The sequence below is a fragment of the Lactuca virosa genome, chromosome 4 (genome assembly GCF_052849685.1).
Source record: "Lactuca virosa cultivar CGN04683 chromosome 4, Lactuca_virosa_CGN04683_v6, whole genome shotgun sequence".
In the NCBI taxonomy this organism is placed as follows: Eukaryota; Viridiplantae; Streptophyta; class Magnoliopsida; order Asterales; family Asteraceae; genus Lactuca; species Lactuca virosa.
The window spans coordinates 531,342,851-531,355,319 of NC_136429.1; the positions used below are offsets into that span (position 1 = coordinate 531,342,851).

At 35.3% G+C, this 12,469-nt stretch overlaps 1 protein-coding gene across 2 annotated transcripts; it reads right to left on the reverse strand.

Moving 5' to 3' along the window:
* LOC145109545 (Myb domain protein) lies at positions 1–1,354 on the reverse strand. Of its 2 annotated transcripts, none has more exons than XM_079046728.1 (5): positions 1,192–1,354; positions 890–1,110; positions 700–807; positions 506–570; positions 1–401 (listed from the first exon to the last, which is right to left on the reverse strand). In XM_079046728.1, exons 2-5 carry the CDS (start codon positions 968–970, stop codon positions 254–256), a joined length of 402 nt encoding a protein of 133 aa, XP_078902854.1. In that variant the 5' UTR covers positions 971–1,110; positions 1,192–1,354; the 3' UTR covers positions 1–253. The 2 variants fall into 2 exon arrangements, with proteins under 2 accessions (XP_078902854.1, XP_078902853.1); XM_079046727.1 differs by having other exon boundaries at positions 890–1,037; positions 1,192–1,353.
* Positions 1,355–12,469: the final 11,115 nt, after the last annotated feature.

The window sequence follows — 12,469 nt, forward strand, 5'->3', positions numbered from 1 at the left end:
GACATAAATACCCTCCTCATCTTTATCATTGAAAATAGCTCTACAAAATTTATATAGTCAGTCATGTCCAGTGTAACAACCAGAGTAGTCTTAATATACATTGTTTGTTCTAGAACTTCTAAAGCGATCATATAGAGAGTAGAAATCATGATTTTGGGAAATTATATTGTAGCAAGAGGAAATGTAAACCATATGAAGTTCTTGAAAATAATCTTTGTTGCCAATTTAACGAAATATTTTAAGAAAAATCGCCTTATTTTTTTGCACGAGGGTCACGGCTAAGCCCATGTTTCCTCAACGTATTGATGTAGCTTCTCATGAGGGTGAATTTGTTGCTTCCAAGATGATAGAAATAGTCCCATGTATATATCCCAGTTTTATGCAAGTCATCAAAAAGTAACCTAAAAATAGCCAATAAACGAAATGAATTTACTCATGAAAATCACTAAACAATCATTATATTTATTTACATTATTATTATTATATACCCATAATAAGTAAGTACCTCACACCATAGTTTCCAACCGGTTCTGCAGACATGAGCCCTACATAACGGCGTCCATAAATCACCTGATACGTAGTTCAATGCAAATATTGGTCCATGAAGAACCATATAAGTAATAAACATCAACAACTATGATATATTGACTCAATGACCTTTCCTTTATGCTTTCGTGAACAACCCTAAGTCAAAAGTACCTTCTCGCCACCAATTGATCTGATCTTACTATCAACAGCGGGGCTGAACACCCTCAAGAATTCAGCCGGCAAGTTGTACTGACTACCGTTTGCAAATTCCACCTCAACCTAACAATTTTGAATTGAAATATATCTCAATAATCAGGGAATTTACGAGAACGAGAATAAGAATTGAACAGAATGTAGTTACATTCGTTGGAGCTTTCAAAGTGAATCTGATCAGCCGAGGACAGTCTCTGATACCCGTGCTTATGCTCCTTGTAGCAGACATGCCAAGAGAGTTTTTGGAAAATATCAGATCATTTTGGCATAATCCGGCTTATACCCTGGAGTCTAATCTGAGAGACGATAGTAGAGTATTAATTTTACTGAGATTAAATTCATAATCCGGTTCAGACCTGTTGATCTCCCCTGGTTTGAATTATAACCCGAAATCAAATCACGGACGATTTTAAAATGTTCAAAAGAAATTAGGTTACATTCTGTACTTACTTGATTTAGATTGGATGCTGAGAGATAAGAGAGACGACATAGAGACACGAAGTGCACCAAAGAGATGTCGAGAACGTGAATCCAACTGATGTATTGTTGGAGAATGAAAGAGTAAAGTGAATCGTGCTCTGTTGTTTTGTGGATTTGGTTCATGCTGTTGCTAAATGTCAGCTGCGTTGAAGCTTTAGCCTTTAATTTAGTTTCTATTTTTTAGCCCAAAATGCTCCACTAGCCCCAATAAATGCTCCAAATGCTCCACTAGCCCAAATTAGTTGGGGCTTTCCATACTAAAATAAGAGGGTGTTTGGAATCCTTTTAAAATGATTTTTTTTTTGTACTTTTTCAAAAAGTTCTTTTATATTAACTTTCCAAAAAGTTTTTTATATTAGCTTTTTGGGCGAGGTGTTTGGGATTGCTTTTAAAATAACTTTTGGCTTTTAACTTTTTCAAAAAATTAAAAGAAAAACTAAAATGTGTTTGGATAATTCAAAAGATCTTTTGGAAATGACTTTTGACAAGAAGAAAATAAAGAGCTTTTAAAAGTCACAAAATCATGACTTTTTGTGACTTTTTGTTGTTTTACCTATAAAAGTTAAATCAAAAGTCCTTTTGTCAATCCAAACACATTTTAAAGACCTTCTTTTGCAAAAAGTCCTTCTACAAGAAGGACTTTTGATGCTCAAAAGTAATCCCAAACACCCTAGAATAAAAATAAATTGTTTCAAAAGTCATGATTTGTGACTTTTTGTAACTTTTGAGTTTTAGTTTTTGAAAAATCAAAAGATAAACCAAACACATTTTAAATATTTCTTTTGTAAAAAGACAAAAAATCAAAAATAACTTTTGTCAAAAGAATTTTTTAGCCTGAAAAGCAATCCCAAACACCCCCTAAATATTTTGATCCAGAAAAAAAAATCTCTAGTCAAAATGTAATTCTTGTGTATACTTTCCCCCACTCTCTTGTTAAAATATATGATTAAAAGTACAAAGAAGATGATGAACAAAAACACAATTGGATTAAGCATTTACATAATCTTTACGACTATTACTCTTCAATCATCAAGTATTCAAATGAATTTGAGCTAGTGTGTGGAATGTGGAATGAAAAACCTTAGTTTGTTTTGTTAACAGAATGATATTTTTTATAAGTTAAGAAATATCAATGTAATTTATATTCAATATCTTTTTTTAAAAAACCATTCGGTCATAAAAACACCTAGAACAACAACATAAATTTTCTTCTCAATATATTACTCATTTAATTTATCATTTCATGGCCAGCCTTCTCATTTTTTCTTAGCTCACTTGTATATTTCACTTCTTTTGGGAAATTTAAATCCCATTAAAATAGCGATAAGGGATGAAAGGAATTTTGTATTTTTAGATATTTTTAAGTGAATAATTACACATAACAAATATCATTTTCTTCGTTCTAGTCAAAAGTTTTGTAAAAGTTTCATAGACATTTCAATGAATATGCATTGAAAATTGGAAAAAAAAAAGGCAAATTGGATTTATGTTGCTACGGATTTATCGATCCCTAATGTACATTGTACATTGAAGATTTAATATCATACTTCACATCAAAATGGAGTATTCCATTAGCATACACATTAGCACACAAAAACCTAGTTATAGCTTGAGCCATTTGATGTATTGTTTTCTTTTTTGTTTGTAGAACTATTTGTTGAAGGTTTTGTTAGCGTTTTGCTATCGTTTTATAAAAGTTTTGTTGTTCGAAAATATATATATATATATATATATATATATATATATATATATATATATATCCTTTCACGGTCATCCTTCTCAACTTTTCTAGCTCACTTGTATCTTCACTTCCATTGGTACATTTAAATCTCGTCAAAATAGAGATAAGGGATGAAAGGAATTTTGTATTTTTTAAGATTAAGTGAAGAATCACACATAACAAGTATCATTTTCATCGCTCTAGTCAAAAGTTTTGTAAATGTTTCATGGACATTTCTATGAATATGCATTGAATTTATGTTGTTACGAATTCATCAATCTGTAATGCACATTAAAGATTTAATATCATACTTGTACATCAAGAGGGAGTATTCCATCAACATACACATTAGCACGCAAAAAGTCAGTGCATAGCTCAGAATTAAGGGTTGGAGAGGATCTGGTAGTTGATTCCTTTTCTATTATGGTTGAGGATCTTGATTGCTTCAGCTACTAGATTTTGATACTCAAATAAGAAAGTAGGATGTTGTCATACACAAATAAATAAAAGTATGTTGTTATTTCTTGCATTTAGCCCTAAAAAAAATACATGATATACTCTATATTCTTTGGAGTGGGAGAGAATTCAAACCAAGCACCCATTGTACGGATACATGGCAACTAAAAAAAGAAAGTTGGTCTGGACCAAATCTGCAACAACCTCAAGGTTACTCTGAATCTGCATATGCACCATAAAGATATTCAACCAAATGATTAAGTATAATAATGTAAGATGGAGCAAGAAACTATTTCTTTTTTTACTTAATGAGCTTAATGGGTTAAGCACTTAATCTGAATACCTATACATGGTTGTTTTTTTACCCATTCTGCCACTTTACCCAAACATGACTCAGTGAGATAAAAAAATCTATAACTACAGTATTCTGCAAAAATGATAATAAAACTATAAAACTAATTTATTAATATACACATAAATCAACTCAACCTATCCAACAGAGTAAAAGAAAATTTTATTTTTCTTTTATTAAAAGAAACATGGGTAATAATAAACAAAAAGATATTATGTAATTGTAACTTATATAAATCTTATATATATATATATATATATATATATATATATATATATATATATATATATATATATATATATATATATATATATATATATATATATATATATATATATATTAAAAGTGGAAAATGTTAGGAATAGTAATCTTCTGGTCCTTTAGACATTGGCCACAGTATTTGTAACATCCAGATTCTCGAGATATATTTTATTTTTTCTTTTGTGAGTTTTGGGTTGCCACAACGTGGTGGAGGCACTACGACGACGTGGCGAGGGCGAATTGGCTGCGAACTTCATTTAATCCACCACGACATGGCAACCGCCTGAAGGCTTAAACCCTAATTTCCGGGTTTTGAATTTATTATTTGTGGAAATAATATTTATTGGAGAAATAACAACTTATGAAATATATCATAAAGTATGATTATTTATAAGTTATATTTATATCTTAATAAACTAGTTCAATTTATATAAAAGATAGTTTTATATAAAATAAGGTAGTTATAATTTATATAAAAGATAGTTTTATATAAAATAAGATATTTATATATGACTAGTTATATAAATATACATATGTTGGGAATTATTTATAAAAATGATTGATTTTTATAAAGATAACATGTATGTGTATATAAACTAGCCATGAGACAATTTTTGTCTTCTTTTGTGCATGTTTTTTCGAAAATTGTAAGGAGACCAAGCATGGTCTTCTTTTGTTATGCTTGGGACAAAGTTGTCTCTCCTTTTACTTTATGGTCTCCTTTCACTTTTTGGCCATTATATAAGAGAGAGCATGGAAGGGTTTTTGATAAAATTTTTGCAAGCATTCTTCTATCTTCTTCTTTGGAGTGCCAAAACCAAGAGCTCCTTGCTCTCTATGGGGCTGCTAAATTTCGATTTTTGCAAGCATCCCTTCTCATCCATTCTCTTGCATTTTGATGTTTAAGAATGTCCCTTTATTGCTTCACCTTTAAACATATATTTGATATATTTCAAAGGCTTATGAACAACAAATTACAAGTGAATACTAGCATGTTTTGATGGTTCTACTCTTGCTTGGTGGATACTTGTAGATGACTCTTGCTTTAGAGTTTCTTGCCACACTTCATCAACTTCCAACCTTCCATGAGTATCAAAGTCTCTAAAGGTTGTTATGCTTTCCCTTCTATGGTTGTTTTAATCTTTCTAACTTTTTCAAAATGATCATTGGTGGGTAAAATAGTTTTAGTTTTATTCAACATTTTTAAAGCTTCCTTTGTCAATTTTACCGGTTGTGAAACCGGATTTATGAATAAAAACCCAACAATATATATATATATATATATATATATATATATATATATATATATATATATATATATATATATATTATACCTTTACATATTATATATAAATCTATTTATAAAAAATAATTGATAAAATTTATATATTATTTCTAGCAAATAATAAAGTTAAATAAAAACAAAATGAATTATTAAAGTAAGACTAAACTAACATAAAAATTAAAAATGAAATTGAAAATCCTAATGTTAAATAATTGAAGCTTGACTTGTCATTTCTAACAGGAAAAAAGGAAAAAAAGAAAAAAAAAGTAGAAGTTAGACCTATGTATCTGAAAAAATATAAAAAAACTACATAAATTATCAAATCAATATATATTTTTTTGAGTTATAAATTAGATTATTATGTTCATAGTTTCCATCATCATTCATTCATTAAGAAAATTTCCTCTCAAACTTGTTATTTGTTTGTATCTTTAGTTTCAGAATTCTGTTCATGAATTAATTATACGATACATACTCTTTTCTAAATATCTTGTATATATTTAATGTTAAAAATTATACGTAGGAAAATAGTTTACTTATTTTTTTATAAATTATTGGTGAAATTACATTCCTGGTATTTATCATTATGGCTTTAGAACGTCCTTTTTTGATCACTTTATACTGGGGTAGTAGTATTGGATATGATAATGGAGTCTAAATGTAACGTCCCAAAATCTTAAAACCAAAAGTTTTTGTTTTTATATAAAAAAACCATCAACCAAAAATATTTATCAAAACCATAAAGTAATTTGAGTAATTTAAATAACATCTCAAAAGTGCATCAAAGTCAGTAAGCGGAAAAGTCATAGTGTGTGCGATGCGATCATCCCGAACTCTTCCATTTCGATCTGGAATTACTTGAAACATAAATTGAAAACCGTAAGCACAAAGCTTAGTGAGTTCTCCAAAAAAACCGCATACCATACACATATGCCAGCTCAAGGCTATGCTGGGTCTATTTCACCCCCGAGTCTATTTCAACTCATATGTGAGCTCAAGCCAGTACCGAATCTATTTCACCCCCGGATCTATTTCACCACCGGATCTATTTCAACTCATATGTCAGCACAAGGCTGTACCGGGTCTATTTCACCCCATATACATATAGCAAACAGGAACACAAACATACCACCCATACATCAGGAGTTACAAAGACTACAAGGACATGTAGTTCCCTAGTGTCCTACAGTATAGTGAGCAAACTCACCTCGCAAAGTAGCTCGAAAGTCAACACTTCCTAAAAAATCCACAACAGGTGCTAAAAGTTGCCTAGATAATCACACGAGGTAAAACCTTAATCTACCCTTCAGGACATTAATAGCTGAGCCAAAAATCCTTAAGTCTAAAGTTAGCCCTCAAGGTAAACGATCAAAGTCAACAGTAAATGCTAACGTCAACTGACCGCCACGTTATGGCCTTCCTCGGCCACGCCGTGGCCCACGTACAACCAACTAGTCGGTGAAATTCCCAGCTGCCGCGCCGTGGTGACCTATGCCCATGTCGTGGTAGCTGAGATTCCAAACAACTTAATGCATTAAGCTGCTTTCTTTCGTTTCCAAAAGCTCCAAAGCTCAAATCTGATCTAAAAGGATAAAGTTCCGACTTTATCCATTACGACCACTCAAAAGGTCCAAAACCCCTAATCTCTAAGTCCTAAATGGCTTAATGATGCAAAGACTTATCCAATAAGCACTTATTCCATAAAGTCCGAAGTCCATCCTTTCCAGAAGTGATTCTAGTACCAAAACTACCTTAAAAAATTGGTGCCTTATAGACATGCATTTCCAATTCATGTCTTGAACCCATATTAGGTCAAAATGAGGGTTTATGACCTAAATCTCATGTATGGCTTGAAAACCCAACCAAACGCCAGATCTAATGCACAAAGGATACCAAATGACCCAAAGATTCATAAAGTTGCAAACTTTATGAGATCTCATCATCCCAAAAAGCAAGAACAAGAAGTTTATGGGCCAAAACTCAAGATATAACAACCTAGCATGATAAAAATCAAGTCTTGGACACTTACAAAGGTCCAAAAGAGTGCTAAAGTGAGAAATAAGGACTTGCTTTCTTGATCTATGCTTCCTTCTTCCTTCTTCTTCCTTCTCTAGCTTCAAGAACACCAAACTAGATCAATAATGGAGGCAAAGTGATTAGGGTTTTCTTTAAGGTTTGAGGGGGGCTGATGGAGGCTAAGGATGAGCAAACCCTAGCATCCTTATTCCTTTAAATAGGGAGAAAACCCAGAAAAATAGGGTTTATCATTAAATATTTGCCATGACGTGGCCATAAGATGCCACGTCGTGGCAGTCATTTAAAACCCGCGGTACATCGACCATTACCACATCATTGGGTGCCTCCACCACGACGTGGCACCGCCCAAAATCCAAAATATATTAAATATAAATACCTCCAAGGATTCAGATGTTACAATTGTCCCCCACTTGAATCAGACTTCGTCCTCGAAGTCCGATGCTGCAATCAGCTCAGGGAAATGCTCCCTCATCTCGTCTTCGGGCTCCCACGTTCACTCGGAACCCTTTCGGTGCTTCCACTGCACCTTCACGTGGTCTACCTCCTTGTTTCGCAGATTCTTCATCCTCTTGCCAAGGATCACCACCGTTCTCTGTATATAATTCAGGCGATCATCCACTTGAATGTCCTCCAATGGAACCACTACAGAATCATTAACCAAACACTTCTGCAGCTAAGAGACTTGAAAAGTGCAATGAATCTGAATGAGCTCCTCGGGCAGATCCAAACGATATGCAACCCTTCCCACTTGGGCTAAAACCCTTAAAGTAGCAATATACTTCGGGCCCAGCTTGCCCCACTTCCTGAATTGGATGACACCTTTCCAAGGTGACACTCTCAGGAGTACCATGTCTTCAACCTGAAACTCTAAGTCTGACCGGCATCTGTCTGCGTAACTCTTCTTGAAGGGTCCAGTAAATGGTTTGGTCTAGGCTTTCATTGTATTAGTTCAGTATGAGTCGTTAATGGATTTTTGTGGGTTGTAATGTGTTTACGATCAGGAAGTGTGTTTACGGCCGTAAACACGTTTACGGCCGTAAACCCTGTTTACGGTCCTGTCTAGTATATATAGTGGAGGTGTAGGTCTATGTGTAGTGGTTGATGCCATAGTGTTTACAGAGTGTTCCATCGAGTTGTACCTGACGTTTTTCTGAATATAAACGTGTGCAAGCTCGATTTCTTTTCTTCTTCTTCTTCTTCTATTATGATTGTTTGTTGCTTGATCATTGGTAAAGATCCTTTTCAGGACCTTACAATTGGTATCAGAGCAAAAACCGGTGTCAAAGCTTCATTCAATCGAGATTTGGGCTGCTTAATCTGACATTCTTATCGTTTGAGATTGGTTTTTAGTGTTTTCGTGGTTAAAGGAACCGAATCTACTGCAAAAACGAGTTTTTGAAGACATTCTGAGAGTTTACTGCCAACCGTAAACTCAGTTTACGGCTGTAAACTCAAGATCTTGAACAACCGTAAACTGTGAATCTTCAACAACCGTAAAAAAAAGCTTCAATAACCGTAAACGCTTAACCCGTAAACGCTTAAACCGTAAACGTCCATACCGTAAACATAGTTTACGGTCGTAAACACCTCAACCGTAAACCCAGTTTACGGTCGTAAACACTTCAACCGTAAACCAAGTTTACGGCCGTAAACTCCATAACCGTAAACACAGTTTACGGTCGTAATCTCATCATCATCAACCGTAAACTCTTTTGTGACTTTAATTTGCTTCAATTTCAAATGGAATCTCAAAGTCAAAATCATTTTCACGAACTTGATACAGTCATGGGCACCACTATGCGTATTCCAAGATGAATGTCTGCAGATGGTTTTCCTGAGTGGAAGTACAGAATTAAAAAATACATTAAAATGAAGGATTTCAAAGTCTGGAGAAGCATTCTTAGAGGCCCTGTTAGAATCACTATGACAGTTGGAGGACAAGTGATTGACAAGGCTGTTGAAAACTACACAGATGAGGAGTTTGAGAAGTTGAAGAGCAGGAAAGGGCTTTAGCCACTCTAACCATGACATTATCTCCTGATATTGCTCAAGGTTTTCGAGAGTACACTTCAGCTAAAGATTTGTCGGAAGCCCTAATTGAGGTGTATGAGGGCAATGAAGATATGAAGGAGAGTCGCCAGGACATGTTGAGACAGAAGTTCAATATGTTCAACTACATTCCCGGAGAGACTCTTGAGGCACAACTGCAGCGGTTCACAACTCTCACCGCTGACATGAACATATCTGGGATTTTCTTGACCAAGTCAGAAATTAACAAGAAGCTTCTGAATGCTCTTCCTAGGTCATGGGACATGAATGTTGCTGTGATTAAGAAGACCAAGGATCTGAATCGCCTCACTCTTGCTGAAATCATGGCGATCATCAAAGCTTGTGATATTGATGACAAACAGAGAGAAATAAACCATGTGAACTCATACTCTACTGCAAATCTTGGAATCTCATCCAACAATGCTCTCTCATCAATCATGCCTTCCTCAGGTCAAGCTTTTGCTGCTCAACAACCTCAGATTCAGACCTTCGCTGCTGCATCATCCATTCCTCATTCTCAAAGACAACCATTTGTCACTCCACAAGCTGCTCCCTCTCCAAATGTGCCAGTTGTAGCCTCTTCCTCAAACACTAAAGGCACTGATGAAAATCTGGCTCTAGCCACTGGGCTTGTTAACTGCTACAATGCCTTTGTAGCTGGAGAGCTTCCACCTCAGCTGTCATCTGCTGACCTGGATCAGATTCATCCTGAAGACGTGGAAGAGATGGACATTACATGGCAGATTGCTATGGCTGTTTTCAGGGCCAAGCAGTTTGCTAAGAAGACAGGGAAGAACAACTGGGGCATGAATGCTGATAAGAAGGTAGGATTCAACAAGGACATGCTGTGATGTTTCAACTGCCATGAGCCGGGTCATTTTGCTCGTGAATGTCCAAAGCCAGATCGTAGAATGAACAACAACAGGACGATGGTTGCAGTGGGAAACAACCGTGCAGGTGCTGCAGTTAATGGTGAGACTGCTATGGTCGCTCAGTCTTTTGATTGGGAGGACCAGATTCAGGCTTTGAATATCTCAGGGCCAGAAAATGCTCACCTAGCCCAGATTGATGATGCTTCCTTGAAGAATGATGCAGCTGATCCCGAAGCAGAAATGATGGAGCTGCAGTTTGCACTGATGGTGTCTTCTACTTCCGAGCCCAGGAAAAGTGAGGTAAATTTACCGTCTTGTTCTCAGGCTTGTAATGAATATGTTAAACTTCTTCATGATGAAATTCAATTATTACGTAGAGAAGTAGAGGACCTTAGATATGAGGGCTATCAGCTTAGGAAAGTACAGAAACCCGTTAAGGCCCAGTTAGAGACAAAAATAAAGGACTTTAAGAGAATTCAAACAGAATACAATGAAAAATGTGAGCTTTATGATTATGTTAAAAGGCAAAATGATGAGCTAATTACCGAGCTTGATACATTAAAAAGACAATTTGAAACTGCAAATTTTGATTTTAGAAAATTTGATGGATCAAGCGAGGTAGTTGCCAACATGATCGATCATTGCATGAAGTTTAAACGAAACCAACAAAAGGGTCTAGGATATGATAGTGTACCTCCTCCTTATAATCATACATATCAGTATCAACCCCTATCCAATGATGAGATTGCCACGAATCATTTATGGTTTATGGCAAGCCATCTGGTTTCGTTTCAGGAGGATTTATTAATGTTGAAAGTACTGATATTTCTACTTCCCCTGCAGATCAACCATTAGATCAGGCAAAGCGTGAAGCTGGAGAATCTGTTTCTATTTCTGTTTCTAATTCTGATATTTCTGTTTCAAATGAAAATGTTTGTGTTTCTGATGTTAAGACTGATAATGTTTCGTGTGATGTTTCCACATCTGCTACTGTTGAACTTAATTTCTTTGATATGTTTGATGAACTGTTTGGTAATTCTGATGCTTGTGATTCTCATGAAAACCCATCAATTCCACAAGTCACACCTTCTGAGGCACCCTCACTTATCACACAACCTATTTCTCATGCATGTTCTTCTGAGAAGAGTAAGAGTGTCTGTCAAGAAAATAAATCTGAGAAATGCAGTACAAGTTCAAATAATAAACATATTTGTTTTAATTGTGGTGTTGGTGGTCATATAGCTAGGAATTGTCAAAATAGGATCTTTGTGAACTATATGTCACCAAGAGGAGAGAACGAATCTCGAGGAAGGTCTTTAATTAGAAAATCCTCAAGCACTCGTTCTCGAAATGATGATTGGAAAGATGATCGAAGCAGAAAAAGGGCTGTTTTTCAAAAGAATAAAAAGGTTTTTACTAACAAAGCTCAAAATAGTTTGCCAAAACCGAATAAGGCTCCGCCAAGATCGGTTTCGTCAAAAAGCAATTCTGGATCTTCAACCACTTCTGGTAGAACATCCAGAGGCTCAGTGCAAACTCATAAGAAACCTATTTCAAAACCACCTGAGAATGTTGTAAAACCTAAATATCATTGGATGCCCAAATCAATTCCCAATCCATGATTACCATCTTCTGAAGTGATTAGGAATGGGGATCCTAATTTGAAATCATTAAAAGATAAATCAGAGAAAGCGAAAAGGAAACCCAGGACAGTGATGACTTGGGTTCCCAAATCTAAATGATCCCGCTCATTTTGCAGGGACAGTTGTGGAGGAATGTCGTTCGTCCTTGGTACGTCGACAGCGGCTGCTCCCCGCATATGACAGGAGACATCTCCCAATTGAGCAACATTCAATCTTTTAATGGGGGGTATGTTTCCTTCGCGGGCGTAGATGGTGTCAAGATCACTCAGAGAGGAACCGTTATAAATGGAGTGCTAAGCTTTGAAAATGTCAACGTTTCTCCCGAGTTAAAGCATAACTTGTTGAGTGTTTCCCAAATTTGTGACAAAGGCTATTCTACCCATTTTACCGATAAAGAATGCATGATTCTCAAGCCAGACATTGTCATCCCGGAAGAGTGGATTCTCGTCAAATCAAAGCGGGATGGGAATGCTTACATTATTGACATGAACAGTAACATACCTGAACAAGTCACTTGCCTATTTTCAAAAGTCTCCGAACAAAACGCAATGCTGTGGCACCGACGACTCGGTC

Bases quoted from the DNA above. Each gene is read 5' to 3' on its own strand.
- LOC145109545 (XM_079046728.1), bottom strand. From the start codon at position 970: ATGTCTGCTACAAGGAGCATAAGCACGGGTATCAGAGACTGTCCTCGG. The intron at 808-889 runs GTAACTACATTC...CAAAATTGTTAG, and splicing joins CTTTGAAAGCTCCAACGAAT to GTTGAGGTGGAATTTGCAAA. The intron at 571-699 runs GTACTTTTGACT...ACTACGTATCAG, and splicing joins GATCAATTGGTGGCGAGAAG to GTGATTTATGGACGCCGTTA.